The following is a 17,942-nucleotide window of genomic DNA, read 5'->3' as shown; positions in this document are numbered from 1 at the left end:
ACAGGCGATTCACTAGAAGACAAGCCACGCCCGTGATGACGCAACCTGCAGACAACATCTAGATTCAACCCCAATCGGCTGTGGTCACATCGACACAATAAAAGCCGATAACGAGCATATCTAGGCTGGATAACTTGTGATGCAAACTTAAAACAAGCTAGATTAAACAAGTCAACCTAACAAGATCTAAGCACACATCGATAACGGGTGATAAAAGCAACAACAAGCTAGAGTAACGGATCGAATCAATCTAACAGATCGTCAACTTTTACTGATAACTAGGTGAGCAAACCAAACCCCGCCGTACGGATCTGGAGAGCTCGACCCGCCGGACGGATCTAACGTGCTCGGTAACTGGTGAACAGCTAAATCCTGCTGGACGAATCTAGCATGCTCGATAACTTTGAGTGCCATGGACGGAGGAAAAAGCGTCGCACCGTCAATCTGAGCCCATATACGCAACTCTACTCAGAAGTTTTCAATAAGCGATGGAACATACCTGCTGAGAAGAACTCAGAAAGAGAAAAAGCTATTGCAACTAGGACGAAGTAGCCGTGCGGAAAGGTAGATGCATTGAATGTAAAATCTTGTTTGGATGTGGTTGATCAAAGTTTACAAACAACAAAGGTCAGCTATTTATAGCCTAACCCTAACCTCCCTTGCCGATATGTCAAGTTTACAGACTTAGAAATCAAAAAATAAAACAATCTAAACAAATGACACGAAATCTAAGAGATAACTTGCTCTCCTTCCATAGCTTCATCGGCTACTATGCCTACTTTGGCCCAAGACCTAATATGCTTTCTTCTCCTTCCCGGCCCACTCATCATCGGCTGTTTGCTCCACAGATTGACATGTGTCAAAAAAAAATGGTGTCAACAGTTTAAACTTCAAATGGGTAGTGTAGACTAGTTGAGGATTTCCTTATGAAATTCTTTGTGTTGGCGGTCAATTTCATATAATTTTGACCACAAACATTTCTTCAAAATTCATGTTTACAAGACCCATTAAAGCTAAATTCAATTAAACCAATGAGTTCCATAAATTTTGAAATTGAATTCCGTAAATTCATACTAAGATTTTCAAATCCCTAAACTTGTTTACAAGACTCATAAGCCAAAATGGGTAAAAACTCACGCCGCCTGGCCTGGCACTGTAGCCAAACACGACCAATCTTCTCCTGCATGCAAAAAAAATAGAAGTCCACTTCATCCCAACCGACCATGATGATGAAGTCGGGCATTGTACAATTAAAAGACTTATGCCATGGATCAATGGACCCACATACAGGGAAGACAACACACTTTTGAGCTCCCGCTATGTAGAGCAAATATCAGCCCTAAACATGACAGGCGGTGGAACGGATGGCATAACTCGTCGGAGCCAGGCCGCCCGGCTAAAATTTGGCCGGCCGGCCAAGCGCCATGGGATTCCCACATCAATGCAAGATCAGCCACCATCCTAGAGCTATCAGAGCAGGTATAATAAAGAGGCGGGGGAGGGGAGCCGGCGAGAGCCAACCACGAAGAGAGAGAAACCGAAAGCCAGCGTCTCGCGAGACGCTGATGAAGAGCCGGCGAAATGCACTGTAGCTGTTTCTTTTCCAATCCCATATGTACACGTCATAGCTGAACAATAAATTTTAGTGGAGTCTGCTACGCAATTTGGAGGACCCACACCTCTTGCAGCCGGCCAGCGGGCGGATCTATTAGATATGAGCCAACGAAGCCGGCTGGGTAGAGTCCACTAAAAAAAATATCCCTGTTGGCAGAAAGAGAAATGAAGAGAGAGACGGAGCGGGCGCTCTATTTTTCGCCCGGCTGTTTCATCGCACCCGAGAAAAAAACACTCGCTCCCAGCCGGTCATGGGCGTAGAAGCCGCCGCTTTCTTTTCAACTGCCAATCCTGTGCGTCTCCCTGCCCGTCCTTTTCCCATTAGCATTAAATACATGTGTATTTAATACAATTTCTCTCAGCCAATCTAATAGTCAAGTCATTATATGAGCTAGCTGTATTATAGGTTATATATGACATGGTACTTCTATTTAACCAGCAGCAGGCTGAATTATAAGTCTTGCTCTTAACCTTGCCCTCAGGAGTGTCCACGCGAAAAACGGTGCCATGGGCGCCCAACCCAGGCAGGCAAGCCGGTCGGTCTCCACGTGTTCCCCTTTGGCTAGTACTCCACTCAACCGTCATACTAACAGCTTCTCCATATTCATCACGTCATCCTTGGACAGAAGAAGAGTCTCAAGGCAAAGCTCTATACATTTAGATTAGAAGAGCGAGTTCAGAGACGAGACGATTTTGTTGGCTCATCTCCAAATTTATTGCCTCGAAGGAATGAAGTGTTATTAAGTGAAGTTTCTTATCTCTCGTCGGTAGCTCGCTTGTCTTTATCTTTACTTTAGATACTTGTTTTACTTGCTATTTCTTTAATCTGTGTGATCCTTTGACGGTCTAAGCGGCAAGTTTCACTTATTTGTCCATGCTCTTTGCCAAGACGTTCGATAGGAATAAGTAGCTTGATAGTTTGGGCGTGGTGCCTAGGCTTCAATAGTTATCTTAGGTTATGTTACACCTCAAGGAAGTGTGTGGTAGGCAGCAGGTGGTGACTATCGTGTCCATTCTTAATAGTCCACTACATTTGGTTAACTTCATAGTAGTCAACTATCTGGAACTCCCAATAACCCATGCCTGACTTCCTTACTAAAGTCCCCAAAGTACATCAAGATGGTAAGTTGCAACTCTTCTAGTAACTAGCTAAGCTAGCTAGCCGAGCTTAGGCCCTCTACCCACATACTTCTCTTTTTTCCAAATGGGCCCGATTGAACTAGCCGGCGGTTTTGACGCACCTTCATGAAAATGAAAAATTTCATGACGGTTCCTTCATACCTTCCACGAAAATACATCACCGTCATGAAATTTCGGTTTTCTGGTAGTGAAGTACAAAGTATTGCTTATCTCTAAGGATAGAGATTGGCATACTAGAAAGCAATTAAGGAACAAATGGGATAAGTTGAAAACAAATTTTAGTATCTTGAAGCAACTGATAAATATGGAGACTGGAATTAGATGGGATGCGTCACATAAGAATATTGTTATGCCAGAAACTTGGTGGAAGAAAACAATTTGCAATTTATGTATGGTATTATTTTCTTCTATGACTTCAATCAGTTAATGTGTGTTATCTAGGTGATGTGGGCCCAATGCAGTGTATATTGTGCATCATTGTCCTCATTTCGGCCCGTATGGTTTATTGCGAGTCCGCACTCAATGTTCTTGTCGAATCTTTTAGGATGGTTGTTTTTGACTGATACATGGTCCTAGCATAAGTGATATACCACAATGGCTGTGGCTACAACAGTTAGAAATCAGAGCATAGTATATAGAAACACAATGTGCTTCAGTGCTTATATGGTCCGAAGAGAAGGCTATGAATCATGCACAGTTAGAATCTTGCTTTTTAGTGCATCGCGATAGTGTGAGAGAACCTTGCTAGTTAGTAAGGCAGCAATGCAGTATCCCCCGTATCTTAGTTGCTCCTACGCCAAGCAGGCATGGTGGAATGCGGTCAATAAGTTGGATGGATTGCAACTGCTCTTTTGTTCTAGGACAGTCAACCCTGCAGGAATGGACCATAGCCGCCGCCTACAAGCGAAGGAACGACGGATGGGTTTTGATACGCTTCATGCTAGTAATTTGGCTCCTCTGGAATGAATGGAACGCTCATCTTTTGGACCGGCTGTCTTCGTCTGTGAACCAGCTCCTTCAGCTAATCAAAAACTGGGTAGCAGAGCAACAAGACTAAGCAAATGTGAGGAGTAGGGTGGATCCAGAAAATTTTTTTTGGGGGGGGGGGGGGGGTGCTTACCTCTCCTTTATTATTCCTCCTTTCTTCACTTCCTCTTCTCATTTTCTTCCTCCTCCTTTTCAACTATGGCGGGAAATTTATTCCTCTTTCTGCACTCTCTTCTTCCTTCTCATTTGCTTCCTCCTCCCTTTCAACTATAATGGGAAATTGTAGAGGGGGGGGGGGGGGGTCCATTGACTTTATTGTGCATGTGGACATGTAAACTTTCCATCTTCTACTTAACACAATGATATGCATCCCTCATGCGTATTTGGAGAAAAAAAAAGTACTATCGTCATAGAGATTCTCGACCCGACCTGTCCCTGCCAGTGCACAGAATTTCTTTTTCTTTTTGGCCAAATTGCATAAGTTCATTCAAAGTTAGGAACTTTCACAAAATTGCAGTCTAATATTCATAGGATTTCTGGTCAGGTTCAAGTCACCAGATTTCAAATCTTGTTTGAAGATACTGTTCGGCAAAACCAAGGGAAAAGAATGGAATTTCTGACGTCACCCCTGAAATATTGCTACGACCATGTTCAAACCACGACTATCGTAGCATTGCTCGTTCAAACTGCAGTAGAACTTTTTGCATATACTATTCACATTGTCAAATGGGAGCTTAGCTACCATCTAAGCTCAATAAAGGTTTACTCCAGGCAACCCGTGTGGATACTTTCCATTAGATACCAGAGGCATAAGTAACACAAACATGTATATTTCATTATACGAAACAAAACCTGTAATATGTACTGATAGAACCTGAAATAGCTGTTTCCTCCCTCCTTTTTCTCTGCATTACGTGTTGTGTTCGGGGAATGAAAGTTAACAGTCACAACAGTAAGATGGTATGCAGGTTCAGCATAAGATGTATATATTGTTCCACTTGTTAGACGAATTCCTGGTCCTGGTCATCCGGTCGCCGAGAAGCCTCCTCGCCATCAAGCATTCTCCTGGTCATGTTGGCCCTCTGAACAAGCCGGACCAGTGCTTGCACCACCTCAGACATTGGAGGTCTGAACTCTGGCTCAGGCTGCACCAAGAAAGGTTGTTTCATATGGTTAGTTATTCGACAAATGTACTTACTGTGTTGTATCTGGGGAATGAAGTTCATACCTGGACACACAGTGCAACAACATCAGCGAAACGGGAGAGGGATTTGGCAGGGTAAAGGCCCTTGAGTGCTGGATCGACCATCCGGTCCAAGGCGTCGATGTCATGCAGCTGGGGAGTTGCCCACCGGACAAGTGATTGCTCTGACCGGGGCCTAGAGCTGCGATGATGTTATGAAACATAGTCAGGTCAGGTCACCAGAAAACTGAGTCGTCGAATGCTCCATTGACAACTGGTTGAAGCATTGCAGGCACCAGGCAGCTAGTGATGGTAGGCATACCTGTCAAATGGCTTACGTCCTGTCAAAAGCTCCAGCATGACAACTCCAAAGCTGTAGACGTCGCTCTTCAGGGTATACTGGCCGGTCATATCCACCTCAGGGGCACCATATCCAGAACCCTGATCTGAAGCCTGCAGATGTTTCGTTTTGAATCAACACAAAGAATAGAACTTGTATGTGATATGTGGATGTAAATCATTTAAGACCAACTATATTATTGGTTGTTTTCAACTAGCAAATAACCGTTGGTGTTCCTTCATGACTATACACACTTATATACCTAACATTATAGAAAGTCCATGAGCAATAAATAATTCGTTAACCATATATACTTCTAAAAATGTTTCTTGGAGCAAATTTTCTTTGAGCTTTACCTGGAATTCAGCATCTGGAACAAAACTTGAAAGTCCAGCATCAGAAATGTGAGGATTGAGCTCTGTGTCCAGTAAAATATGGGATGACTTGAAGTTCTTGTGAATTATGGATGGGGAACAAATTTCATGAAGATACCTACAGAAAGGTATGCAGAGTAATTATGAGATGCTTGCCGACTGAGTTTCATTAACCAAGGAGAATGCAGATATTGTGGGGGTAAAATATAATTCAATCAACATAATCTTTTGTCAAATTTATATAATCATAATGGCATAAAGTGTAAGTGTAAGTGTGTGTGTGTTGGGGTGGGGGGGGGGGGGGTGGAACGAACACTGAACAATCACAGAGAGGAGACAGGCAGAAATAGAGATAAGATCCACTTACTCTAGTGCACGTGCAGAGCCCAATGCGATCTTAACACGAGAATTCCAACTGAGTGGCTTGTTATATTCATCTGAGAGATGGAGCATATCATGCAATGAACCATTCCTGTGGAAATCAAAAACCAGCAAATGCTGTCCATGCTCCATGCAGTAGCCCACAAGCTCACTGAGATTGGGATGATGCAACTTTGAAATGTTGGACACCAGCTCATAGAAATCATCTGATGATTGGCTAGGCAGCGCTGTAATGTTTAGTTTCTTCACAGCTAGAACCTAATTCGAGAAAGGAAAAAAGGTAAGTTATATCATGTAGTACTGAACTACTGTCCAAAATATTTGGTAGCATATAAAAAAGTAAAAATAGGACAGAAATGTTGAACTAGTACGGAGCAATGGTGTCCAATGTTTGATTTGCACAACTGTGATTTAATGGAGTGAAGTCCAATCTTTCTTGTCAAGAAGAAATGAAAAACACCTTACTGATAATGTACTGCCGTTTACCTTTCCATCACTAAATTGTGCCCTGTACACACGTCCAAAAGTACCCTCTCCGATAAGATTGTCCATGTTGAAGCTATCTGTTGCCATCTGTAGGTCAGCAACTGAATAAATGGTTGCCTTCACTGGTGCTGCGTTACTTTTCTTTGCAACAGGCTTGCTTGCAATATCATTGTCATCAAATGAATTGTTTCGCTCAATCTTGGGAGGTGGTTTCAGGTTAACTGCTGCAGGAGAAGGCAAAGACTCCACCTCTAAAGTGGTAGCCTCTTGAATAGGCTTCATCTCTACAATTTTATAGAACCGTACTAGTATCAGCATGACACGATAAATCAAAGCATCCATTTAGGCATATAAAACATCAGACAACCTCACCTTTAACTTCATTTGAAGGGAATGAATTAAACGGCTGGCGCTGTTCATAGTGTTCTGGCATTGCACCTTTTCGTTGTTTTCTCTTTATCAAGAAGAACGCAACAACTGCCCCAATAACTAGAACAGATATGATAATGCCTGCTATGGCTCCAGCACCTATGCCAGAGCTTCCGCCAGAACTTGAGTTGTTACTTCCATTGGAGTGCTGGCCTGGGCTTTTCCGACGATTGCTGCGAGAATGTGGAGGAGCTGTAAATGGTGGTGGTGGTGGAGCTGGGCTGGTGCTCCAAGAATTACCATCGGTTCTGTAAACAGACATCGTTAGTTGAAATGCAGCCCTCTGCGTCATCACAAAACCAAGAGTTGAATAAGACATACTGTAGGCTATTTATCTTCTTTAGCTCATCAGGAATCCAACCAGTGAAGCGGTTATTTGCTACATTCCTGCACTCAATAAATATAATAAGATATTGTGCAAAGTATTTAAAACACATAATTTATGTATTGCAAATATATTTACTCACAAATCGTCAAGTGGAAGATTGGCAAGTACATTGATTGAGCCAGTAAGTTGATTGTTCTGCAAATACCTGTGAAGAATGTGACATGGGTTACAGCTTTATAGGGACAAAAACAGCAAAAAGAAATAGATCAAATTAAATCCATCGGGCGTCTTTCTTACAGTGTTTTCAGGCTTGGCAAAGAACTGAAACTTTGCGGCAGATTACCAGTAAGAGAATTGGAGGAAAGGTCTCTGTAGCAATTTCAACAGAAATATATTCATAGGAGGCGTATGATGGAAATGTTAAAAAGAAGAGTATATAATGCAACTTTACAGTTACAATAGGATTGCAAAGAGGAAATACTCACACTGTGGTCAAACTTGGGAGGTTGGAAAATATGTCAGTGATATCTCCTGATAGTTGGTTATGATTAAGGTTTCTGCATATGCATTGGAATATCCATTTAGAACTTTCAACATAAGCATGGAATTCAATAAAAATCCAGTTTTCGACCCAAAAAAAAACAACAGAGAAAAATGTACTCACAGGTATTGAAGTTTAGGCATTGTCGAAATTGAGTATGGTATACCTCCAGAGAACTGGTTCCCTGCCAGATTGCTGCAAATCAACAATCCACTCAGATGGCATGTAATCAGACGAAAAGACGTATAGATGCCGGCATCTAAAGGACTTACAGTCTTTCAAGCTTCTTATTTGGAAGATTGTACGGAATCTGTTGACCACCACCGAGACTATTTTGGCTCATATCTCTGCAAATGAATTGGGAGCAAGCTAGTCAGCGACTAGTAAAACTCTCAGAAACAGAACAGGACTACATGAGAGAGACACGAATGAAACTCACAGCTCCACTAGTGAATCCATGGTGTTCAGGTTGTAGGCCAGAGTTCCAGAGAGCCCCAATCCTGGCAGTTTACTAAAAGGGTAGCCATTACAAAGAGCGTCAGGAAAAAGGCACAAAGCAGTAATCTGAGCTTGGAAGCGACTACAATGGATTATGTGAAGCTCACATCGCAGTGACTGAGGATCCAGAGCAGGTGATTCCCTGCCATGATTCGCTGCAGGGGTCACCGCCGCTTGCCTTCCAGCCCTGCAGCTGCCCTGGTGAATTCATGCTGGTAAACAGCGTGTTGAGGGCAGTAACTGCACGGCAGAAAGAGAAGAATCACACATTGGATATGGCGTATCGTTGAATAAGACACCAGCTACTATGAGTCACGCCTTGAGATTCACATGATATGAGGACCAACAACACCAATCCCAAACACAAATAGTAAATCTGATCTAACTTCTATGTGCCGTGATATCACAGATCCATATTGGCTAATCTTACTGTTTTTAGTTTATCAATATAGTAAGAAACCAAATACTTAAAAAGCTGGGTAAACTATAAGAAATTGGCATTTTCAATCGGGTCATAAATCCTGAGTGTATCCTCATTTTCTCATGTGTCGCATAATCCCCACTTTCACCAACTAAACTTGTACTTGCTTGAAGCATTGGAACAATAGAAAGGAACAAAAAAAAAAAAGAAGCTGCATCAAGAGTTTGCTCAGAGCCTCGAGAGTCAGAGCAGGAGATAGATGCAACTTTTTTTTTTGAAACAACCAAATGCAGGTCCCTTGCTCAAAGTAGGCATCAGAAAGACTATTTTGTCAAAGATTGTGAAATAAATCAACAATGTTTTATCAGAGCATGTGCACATCAGCTGACGATCCGAGAAGCGTGGGGAAATAGCTCGAAGTCCCAAATCTGTCAAACTACTACCTTTGACCACCCAGAAACAAGAGATTCAGGTGATGAATGAATAGAGGAGAGGGGCAGCAGGGGGAGGTGGAGTAAATCAGCACTTCAGCAGCCACCAGGATGATGGGTACAGGGATTCAAGGAAGCAAGCAAACAGAGCAGCAACTGAACTCATAAATACACCCAATGCCGCGGCAAAGCGAAATGCCCCAAACCTTGCCGCCAATCAAACCCGGGGCGGCCATGAACGGAAAGAACAGGAAGAAGCATGTCAACCAGGAACCGTGAGAAGGAGCGTGAAGAGGCAGAGAAATGCAATCACAAAAAAAGGGCAGGATTCAGTGTTGCCCACCATCATTCGCGTCGGTGGCCGCGGAGACCAAGATTCGCCGCGGGGTCCAAGCGCCGCAGCACAGGAGGACGAGCAACCATGCGGCCCAGGCCGCTCTCGCCATAGCTGCACCGCCTCGCCTCTCTCCCTCTTCCTCAGGCCCTCCCCTACAGGGCTACAGCAATGGTCTCTCTCTCTCTCCTGTATTCTCTCTGCCTTATAGGGACATGGGATTATGGGAATGGCAAGAAAGCTCCTTTCCCGGCTAAAAAATCCCGCCTTTTGGCCTCAGTATTCTATACTGAATTTTCTTGGTGTTTTCCTGGTATTCTGCAGTTTTGGGGCCTTTTTAATTGCTCGCTCGGCGCTGCTGAATTCTTTGGGTTAGTATATTAATGGGGAGCAGCAGAGCACTGCGAAGCGAGCGGAGCGGTTGCGCCCGGCGCGCGAGCCGAGGCGAGCACCCGAGGTTTAGGGGTGGGCAAAATATAACCAAAACCGATTAACCGACCGAACCGAACCGCTTTAACCGCAAAAGTCGGTTAATTCGGTTAACGGTTAATTTTGCGGTTAAAATTTTTGAGATATTTTTTAACCGCATATTATTTCGGTTTTGATGTGCCACTAACCGATTTAACCGAATTAACCGATTTAGCAAGTTGAGTGTAATATGTATTTATCTTATGTCTTAAATATATGTATAATCATGTGAGATATCAAGAATTCTTGGTTTTCATAATTAAGATATCTAAGTGAGGCTACATTAATTGTTTTTCTAGTTTTCTAGGCTTATTTTAGTGGCCAATAGCTTGTAGTTGATGTCATAATTTCATTCTAATTTGCTTGTTATTTATGTATTGTATACATTACGGTTAACCGCAAAACCGAACTGATTTAACCGCAACCGAATTTACGCGGTTAAAAGATTTCTAGCTACAATTTCGGTTAAGAGTTTGTCATAACCGAAATATTTCAAAACCGAATTAACCGAACCGATTTAACCGCACTAACCGAATGCCCAGCCCTACAGAGGTTACAGGGATTTTTTTCATTTTTGTATTTAAAAAAAATTAAAATTTCAAAAATATATGGTGGTTTCGAAAAATTTCAAAACTATACCCCTGTCGCCCCTTGCCTGGGCGACGGCAAGGGGCGACAAGGGGCTGTCGCCCTCTGGCTGGGCGACATGATCTAAATGTAAAAAAATTACATTTAGGTCCTGGCGCCCGGGATGCATTAAACAACGAAATTGTAAAATAGATATAAAATCGTAGAAAAATCGGAAAAATACAAACTCAAATGTTCTGGATTTTATGAAACAAGATCTACAACTTTTGTTATATAAAGTTTTTCATTTGATCAATGTATCTTGCTCTATTTTAAATACTAGTTTAATGCACTTTTATTTAAATTTCAAGATCCATCCTTTGGATGCATGTCATCTTTGGCCAGAGTGTTGCATATGGTAAGCATAGGCTTGTACAAAATTGGTAGGCCCAGAAAACATTTCTAGAATAAGTTTTTAAATTAAATCTTGCAATATGTCTAGTTTAAATGAGTTATTTATCCATGCTGCTATACTGAGTTTTAGAAGCCATAATTTTTACAGTACCATTATTTTATTTCCTAAGAGCTACAAAAAAAGTTTGGTAAATTTTAGATAAGCACAACTAGACTAAATGAATTATTTCAAATTTTCTAGGTACAAGAACTATTTTTCTTGATTTAGTGTATTTACCTTAGTCATAATTCATTTGGTCTAGTTGTGCTTATCTAAAATTTACCAAACTTTTTTTATAACTCTTAGGAAATAAAATAATAGTACTGTAAAAGTTATGGCTTCTAAAACTTAGTTATGGCTTCTAAAACTTAGTATAGCAGCATGGATAAATAACCCATTTAAACTAGACATATTGCAAGATTTAATTTAAAAACTTATTCTAGAAATGTTTTTTGGATCTACCAATTTTGTACAAGATTATGCTCACCATATGAAACACTCTAGCCAAAGGTGACCTGCATCCAAAGGATGGATCTTGAGATTTAAATAAAAGTGCATTAAACTAGTATTTAAAATAGAGCAAGATACATTGATCAAATGAAAAACTTTATATAACAAAAGTTGTAGATCTTGTTTCATAGAATTCAGAACAGTTATGTTTGTATTTTTCCGATTTTTTTATGATTTTATATCGATTTTACAAGTTCGCTGTTTAATGCATCCCGGGTGTCAGGACCTAATTGTAATTTTTTTTTATATTTAGGTCCTGTCGCCCATCCAGGGGGCGACAGGGGTAGTTTTGAAATTTTTCGAAACGGCCATATATTTTTAAATTTTAATTTTTTTAAATATAAAAATGAAAAAAATCCAGGTTACAGTGGGGTTGGGCCCGCAATCCAGTGAGACCTGAGTCACCTACGGTGCTGACCGACCGTCAGCTTCAGATCCAACGGTTGGCCCCAACGCGAGTCTACAGATCATGCTCAGACAGCAATTTTGCAGTAAGAACGCTTGCCTGCCGAGCAATCCATCAATCAGTAAACAAAAACCATCAATCATTCCATGTTCCAATCCGTAATAGGATACTCAACTAACAGAAACAGCCACTTGGCATGAGAATCCGTTTCGCTGGCTGCAACCTTATTACTTGCAATGATTGTTGCTAACCTCCATTAGGTTAGCATGCCATAACACAGATCATGCTTAATTTTGAAAAGTAAACTTCCAGTTGTCGTATATAGGTTCGATGGTCATAGCTGCAGTGCAGTCTCGCAGAAATAATTAATATTTTGCTAGTGGCGTCTAACACCAAGAAAGCCCAACCTTGAGTTCACAAAACAGTCACATTGCATAATGGTTAATATTAAGCAAAATTTAGAGGACTATCAGGTGGGGTATTTGTCATAATATAAATCGAGAAGATTATCATGTTTTTTAAATTATAAGGGGATAATATAAATGCAAGCTAGAAACTATGAATTGGTCTCTTTTGTTGAAAGACGTGAGGACGTGATGTGCTGTACCAAACGTTGTCTTACTATTTTCTTTTAGCACAATGGATTCTGCTTTCATGCATGGAACGTGCTCTATGCATAAAAAAATAATTCTAAAATATAAAGTCATAGGAGTAGTGGTGTAGATTTACTTTCATAATCAATGAAATAATTTTAATTTACAGTATATTGCAGTAAGAAAGTACTACCTCTCTCCCAAAATATAACAACTTTTTACTTTTCAAAATCATAATTTTCATTTGACCAATAGTATCTTAAAAAGTAATTATTTTTAAATAGAAAAGATTATATTTTACGATAGTTGGTTTCATTACAAATAAACTAATATCACTTTTATTTTGTCAATCTTTATATTATTTTTACCATCTACGGTCAAAGATGAAAAGGTTTGACTTTGAAAAAAATAAAAAGTTGTTATATTTTGGGACAGAGGTAGTAGTATTTAGATCAAGGTACATGTCGGAAACCTGAAATGTAAGAAATTGGACTTTTTATAGGAGGGACTAGGGAGGTTGGCGCGCTATGCTGTGCTCGGGATGTTTGCGCGAAGAGGACGGCCTGCGGGTGTGTCGCTGGGTTGGACGCGAGCTGCGCAGCGCCGGTGCGAAGGTGACGATAGTGGGCCAAACGTGATGAAGGCGGAGCACCTCGTCCGCACGCTCCCCGGACGCGGCGAGCTTGGTGGAACGCGGGAGGCGCGCTCGAGGCGGCACCAGCGGCGGCAGACGAGCGCGCAGGCGTCGAGGTCGCGCTTGCTGGCGCCGGGCCCTGAGCCGATGCAGCCGAGCACGTCTTCAAGGAGCTCGTTCAGGAGCGCGAGGTTGACGGCGCCGCCTTCAGAGCACAAGGGGCAGAGGTGCGTGGAACCCTAGCGCCTGCCCCTTGAAACGCTTCAGCATTAACCGGCGCAGCAGTAACCGACGCGGGAGGGACGCCGACGGACGGCGGAATCGTCGCGGGATGCAGACCGACGGACGGGAACGATGATGCCGCAGGCAGGCCGGGTTGATCCGTCGCGGAGGAAGCTCGGACCAAGTAATTGATGGCCGCGAGCCGACGAAAGAAGGCCACCGCAAGCCCAAAACCAGGCGACGGTGGACACGTGGCACCTCCAGGTTTCCCCCGCGGGCACGTTAAGCACGGAGGAGGTGCTTAGGCGCTTGACCGATTGGAGCTTTAGTATTAGAATGTAGGTATGGATAACAAGCCGGCTCGGGTCACCTCGATCTAGCTCATTAAGATAACATTATTCTAATGAGCAGAAAGTCTGCTCGGCTCGGCTTGGTCTAGCTCGCAAGCTAGCTTGGTGTTGTTATTTCTTATGTCACGAATAAATTCGCAAGTATACAAAATGTCGTTGTAGCATTTTACTTAGAATTATTCCAAGGTGTGGTATTTATATTCCCTCCGGTTCGTTGACGGCACCCCTACCTCACTTGTCGGCAGAGGGCGCGCATGCTCGTCTTGTTGGGTCAGCACTGTAATGCCTCCTCGAGAATTCCTGAGGGGATCACAGGGGCGAATCTTGTCCGGGGTGGCACGGGCCTCCCTATTAGGCGAGCCGATTTGCCCGTTGGAGACCGGCTGATTCTCGGTTAGGGGCTATGAAGGCCCGTCTTTAGGGTACCCATGTTATTTACCTCATCAATATGATTTTGGCATTATTTTAGATAAATGTGCATGCAAGATTTTCTGATCAAATTGACAATTATGGTCTGTAACGAGCATCAAGACTCGAGCTGCTCGCGAGCCAAACAATCGCTGGGGGTTGTTCGTCCATTCTTGTCATCCATGGAGCACTATATGGCAAGCCATGGCGGCCGCATACCTAGTGGCTGCCGAACCTTCCGACACCACTTCTCAACCTTTATGAAAATAGAGGTATGTTCGGTTCGAAACTGGAGGAAGAAGATAAAACGTTCAAACTTTAGAGTTTAGGCCATCAGCCCATGATCAGCTCATTTCCTTGAAGATGAACCGCACAACGGAGCCATGGCTCGTCGGTTCATCATCCTCGGCGACCTTCACGGTTCATCACCCTCTGTCGCTCCGTGTCTCCACCATAGGTAGATTTTAAACGTGGCTCTGCCACTGCCATTGTGCCCGTCGTGTGGATCCCCTAGGTCGTGCCGTCCACAGGAAGGAGAAGCCCTGATAATGCCTTGTTTGGTTCCCCGTTCTAGAGTTTCTAGAACGGGAAATCTTCCATGCATGAAGCACAGAATGAAATCTATTTGTAAAACCTTTTCAGAAACGGGTGTAACTTTTCGCGATGAATCTAATGACAGTAATTAATCGATGATTGGTTACAGTGGTGCCACTATAACCATCTTCTAATCATACGGTCAAATGTCTCATTAGATTCGTCAGGGTTCTAGCGCAGGAGTTCTGGAGTTGATTGTGTAAACTACTTTTTTACCCCTAATTAGCATGTGAACCGTTCCACTTTTAGGATCTTGTTGGCTAACCAAATGGGGCCAAGAAGGCAGTGGGGGTAGCCATTTGTTTGCTAGTGAAGGGCTAGCGGCACGCCGCCGCCGCCGCACGGGTCGGGGGCGAACGAGCAGGGGCTGAGACTCTGGGTGGGAAGGGACGAGCTTGGGGAGGCCAGCCTACACCTGCGAATGGTTTATGCCTCTCTCTCTCTCTCTCTCTCTCTCTCTCTCTCTCTCTCTCTCTCTCTCTCTCTCCTGGCTTCTGCCACCAAGCTGAGTCCGCATCTTCTGTGTGCGTAGGGATTGCCCAAGGTGCTGACTAACGAGGCTCCGAAGTCGATAAAGCATCGGGCGCTTGGGTACTATCGTGGTAAAACAGTTGCAGTCGACACAAACATCTGTGTGTACACATTCACGGTATGCTTCGCCCTCAAACATCATTTCTCGTTTTTATTATCTTACTCATGCTACCAAACCAAAATACACTTTGTTTAACAGAAAGCAAATCCCCATCTGAAGAACCGGGGTCAACAGACGAGCCACCTTCATGGGCTCCTCTAGAGAACATCGACGTTTTTGAAGGAGTAGATCAAGCCTGTGTACGCGTTCGACGGGGAACCTCCCAAGGAGAAGAATAAGGAGATTACCCAGAGAGACCTGAATAGAAGAGCTGCTGATGAAGAGCTGTCAGCTTTGACAGGTGTTGAACATCTTGCTTGCAGGCCAGCATCCAAGAAAGCGAGGTGTGATACTCTCATAATCTTAATTTCACTCGAAACCAACTGAGATGATGGCAATTTTACATTATCTGCATCCAATCTACTTACTGATCTGTGTCGTTAATATTTGCTATGTTGGCTGTTAAGGTTATGAGTCTGTTAGTTAAGTTTATGGGTTACCTGGTGTTATCAGCCTATCTATCTGATGTTATCTATGTGCCAGCTAGGTTAACAAGGCCTTGGTGTTATTAAAGGCCATCTATTTTATTGAACTGTCGGATGTATGTGGTCATTCTAAATCAAGGAACTAATGTCTGCCTGTACAGTTTGGTTTGTCGTGTGTTAGTGGTTTTGGATCACGGTTTCTTTTAATGGTGCTAATGGGTGCATTTAGCGTCATTTTGTTAAATTATTATTTTTCCTTTGTTAGTGTAAGAATGTCCATATGTTTGTTACTGAAGAATCTTATTGGTTTGGTTGCTGTGCCCCAATGTGAGCCATTGTGGCATGTCATTTTAAGGATTACTATTAGGTGACCTGGTGAGCAGAAAGTTTACTTGCTTTAGGTAATATATATGTCATCATGTTGCATAGCTAGTTAGATTAGTCGTCCCTCGTGCCATAATGTAAAATTATGGCATGTCTGAGAAATGCATAGTTTATGCGAGCTTTATAATTTTTTTACCTCTTCATGCAGGTAAGGGTCAGTGGATAAGACTTGTGTACCGCCGGCTTCAATCAAGCACAATATTCCTGTGTCCTTCGGCGATCAGGTCTACGGATAAAGGGGATGCTGATACTGCTGCAAAGATAAACTCGCTTGAGAAGAAGACGATCAGCGTATATGTTTTTCTTTAAACCCCTTAGATTCTTTCATAGCACAAATTTGATATTTAAGATGTGATTCATTGTTTTGAGAGTAAGTTTCTTTCCTTGATGAACAGCCTACAAGACAAGAGCTTGAAGCTTGTAAAACACTCCTTAGATTTCTAGGGGTTCCGGTGGTACAGGTAATTAAGTTTTCTCTGTTATCCTGCTAACTGTAGTATTCTAGAAAATCATTGAACCCTTTACTGCTGGGTTACTGGCTTGCCAAGTGTTATCATGCTAACTGTATGTGGTACTAATAGGCAGCTAGTGAAGGGGAGGCCCAATGCATCGGGCTGTGCAAGGAGGCTAAGGTGTGTTTTTGTCTAGCAGTTTGTCTCTTATTTTGATAAGGTATGCTCCCTTCCCTTCTTTTAATATTGCCTCTTATTTTGACTCAAAGAAAATGTTGTATATTGTTTAGGCAAAAGCTGTTGCTTCAGAAGACTTTGATTGTCTTCCTCTCGGGGCTCCACTCTTGCTTCGGGATTTTAATCTCAACAAAACTAAACTTGTCAAGAAGTATAATGCAGCCACCGTAGGCATCGTTGTTTTGTTCAGTACTTACCTGTTACAGTTTTGTTAGTGACATCACTGTCTTATTAAATTGCAGGTTTTAGAGGCACTACAACTCTCATAGGATGAGTTCATTGACTTTTGCATTATTTGTGGGTGCAATTACTGTGACAAAATTGAAGGTAACATGTCTGTCTATATTCTATTTCATTGGACCATATGTCAATTCCTACACTCCCAAAATATTTTATCTTATGAAAAGTCCTACTTGAGACCTCTTATGTCATGGTGTGGCTAGATGGGAGGGAATCACCCCTATTTGTATAGGACTCAATGACTCATATAGTTTTGTCATGTGTTCATCTTTTGCACACTTCTTTACAAAATATCTAACTCTAGAATTTTCCTCGTACTTATCTAACCATACAAATATCTAATTTCAAGAGTATTCCATATTGCACCTTGAAGCATGGTAGTCATGGTTCATGTATACTCTCTAATCTTCTAGAACCTTCTCACAATCGTGCATTTCTACTGCAACACCATGCATATATCTATGAGTAATTTTGCATATAAACATTAAATCAAGAAAAAATCATATGCTGAACTATGTCTTGGGCTTCGTTCCTTTGTTACATCATTAGCGAAATACAAAATTTTGTAAATGATGAAGTTCAATACTAAACTGACAATAAATAGAGATTAATTATATGGTTTAGCTGGCTCATTAAATCTTAATTTAGCAGCTACAGTGGGATATAGCCAGTTATTAGCGGATATAGCCTTTTGGAGCTAAGACACGGATATTCTAGCTTTCTCTTCTCCTAAAGGCTATAATAGGATATAGCGGTGGCTACAGCCGGCTATTTAGAACCTTGGTGAAAACCTATTCTCCTTCAGGAATGGAAGGAAAGG

General features: G+C 42.3%; 2 protein-coding genes and 1 long non-coding RNA gene across 4 annotated transcripts; 1 reads left to right on the top strand and 2 right to left on the bottom strand.

Moving 5' to 3' along the window:
- Positions 1-3,266: 3,266 nt before the first annotated feature.
- On the bottom strand, positions 3,267-4,016 carry LOC120651182. The gene is made up of 2 exons (XR_005665978.1): positions 3,875-4,016; positions 3,267-3,786 (listed from the first exon to the last, which is right to left on the bottom strand). It is a non-coding gene; the product is annotated as an uncharacterized LOC120651182 (long non-coding RNA).
- Positions 4,017-4,487: 471 nt separating this feature from the next.
- LOC120651181 (protein STRUBBELIG-RECEPTOR FAMILY 6-like) lies at positions 4,488-9,928 on the bottom strand. 2 transcript variants are annotated; one of them, XM_039928592.1, is made up of 16 exons: positions 9,497-9,928; positions 8,409-8,541; positions 8,243-8,314; positions 8,076-8,150; positions 7,927-7,998; positions 7,748-7,819; positions 7,560-7,631; positions 7,402-7,467; positions 7,256-7,321; positions 6,878-7,182; positions 6,506-6,789; positions 6,006-6,277; positions 5,621-5,756; positions 5,247-5,377; positions 4,970-5,126; positions 4,488-4,886 (listed from the first exon to the last, which is right to left on the bottom strand). In XM_039928592.1, exons 1-16 carry the CDS (start codon positions 9,597-9,599, stop codon positions 4,743-4,745), a joined length of 2,160 nt encoding a protein of 719 aa, XP_039784526.1. In that variant the 5' UTR covers positions 9,600-9,928; the 3' UTR covers positions 4,488-4,742. The 2 variants fall into 2 exon arrangements, with proteins under 2 accessions (XP_039784526.1, XP_039784527.1); XM_039928593.1 differs by lacking the exon at positions 9,497-9,928 and adding an exon at positions 9,360-9,458.
- A 3,194-nt stretch (positions 9,929-13,122) lies between these two features.
- LOC120647935 (flap endonuclease 1-like) lies at positions 13,123-17,131 on the top strand. Its single transcript, XM_039924737.1, has 7 exons — positions 13,123-13,346; positions 16,075-16,136; positions 16,342-16,484; positions 16,589-16,654; positions 16,775-16,825; positions 16,936-17,033; positions 17,125-17,131. The coding sequence occupies exons 1-7, from the start codon at positions 13,123-13,125 to the stop codon at positions 17,129-17,131; spliced, it is 651 nt and encodes a 216-aa protein (XP_039780671.1).
- The last annotated feature ends 811 nt before the right edge of the window (positions 17,132-17,942 follow it).

Source organism: Panicum virgatum, chromosome 9K (assembly GCF_016808335.1).
Source record: "Panicum virgatum strain AP13 chromosome 9K, P.virgatum_v5, whole genome shotgun sequence".
NCBI lineage: Eukaryota > Viridiplantae > Streptophyta > Magnoliopsida > Poales > Poaceae > Panicum > Panicum virgatum.
The sequence above is the reverse complement of the archived record's forward strand: the minus strand, read 5'-3'. Positions and strand labels throughout refer to the sequence as shown.

Excerpts from the sequence above, each read along its gene's own strand:
- LOC120651181 (XM_039928592.1), bottom strand. The coding sequence starts at position 9,599 with ATGGCGAGAGCGGCCTGGGCCGCATGGTTGCTCGTCCTCCTGTGCTGC. Across the intron at positions 6,790-6,877 it reads CCCTTCAAATGAAGTTAAAG|AGATGAAGCCTATTCAAGAG; the intron begins GTGAGGTTGTCT and ends ATAAAATTGTAG. Across the intron at positions 5,127-5,246 it reads GGACGTAAGCCATTTGACAG|CTCTAGGCCCCGGTCAGAGC; the intron begins GTATGCCTACCA and ends ACATCATCGCAG.
- LOC120647935 (XM_039924737.1), top strand. The coding sequence starts at position 13,123 with ATGAAGGCGGAGCACCTCGTCCGCACGCTCCCCGGACGCGGCGAGCTT. Across the intron at positions 16,137-16,341 it reads TTTGGTTGCTGTGCCCCAAT|GTAAGGGTCAGTGGATAAGA; the intron begins GTGAGCCATTGT and ends CTCTTCATGCAG. Across the intron at positions 16,826-16,935 it reads GGCTGTGCAAGGAGGCTAAG|GCAAAAGCTGTTGCTTCAGA; the intron begins GTGTGTTTTTGT and ends TATATTGTTTAG.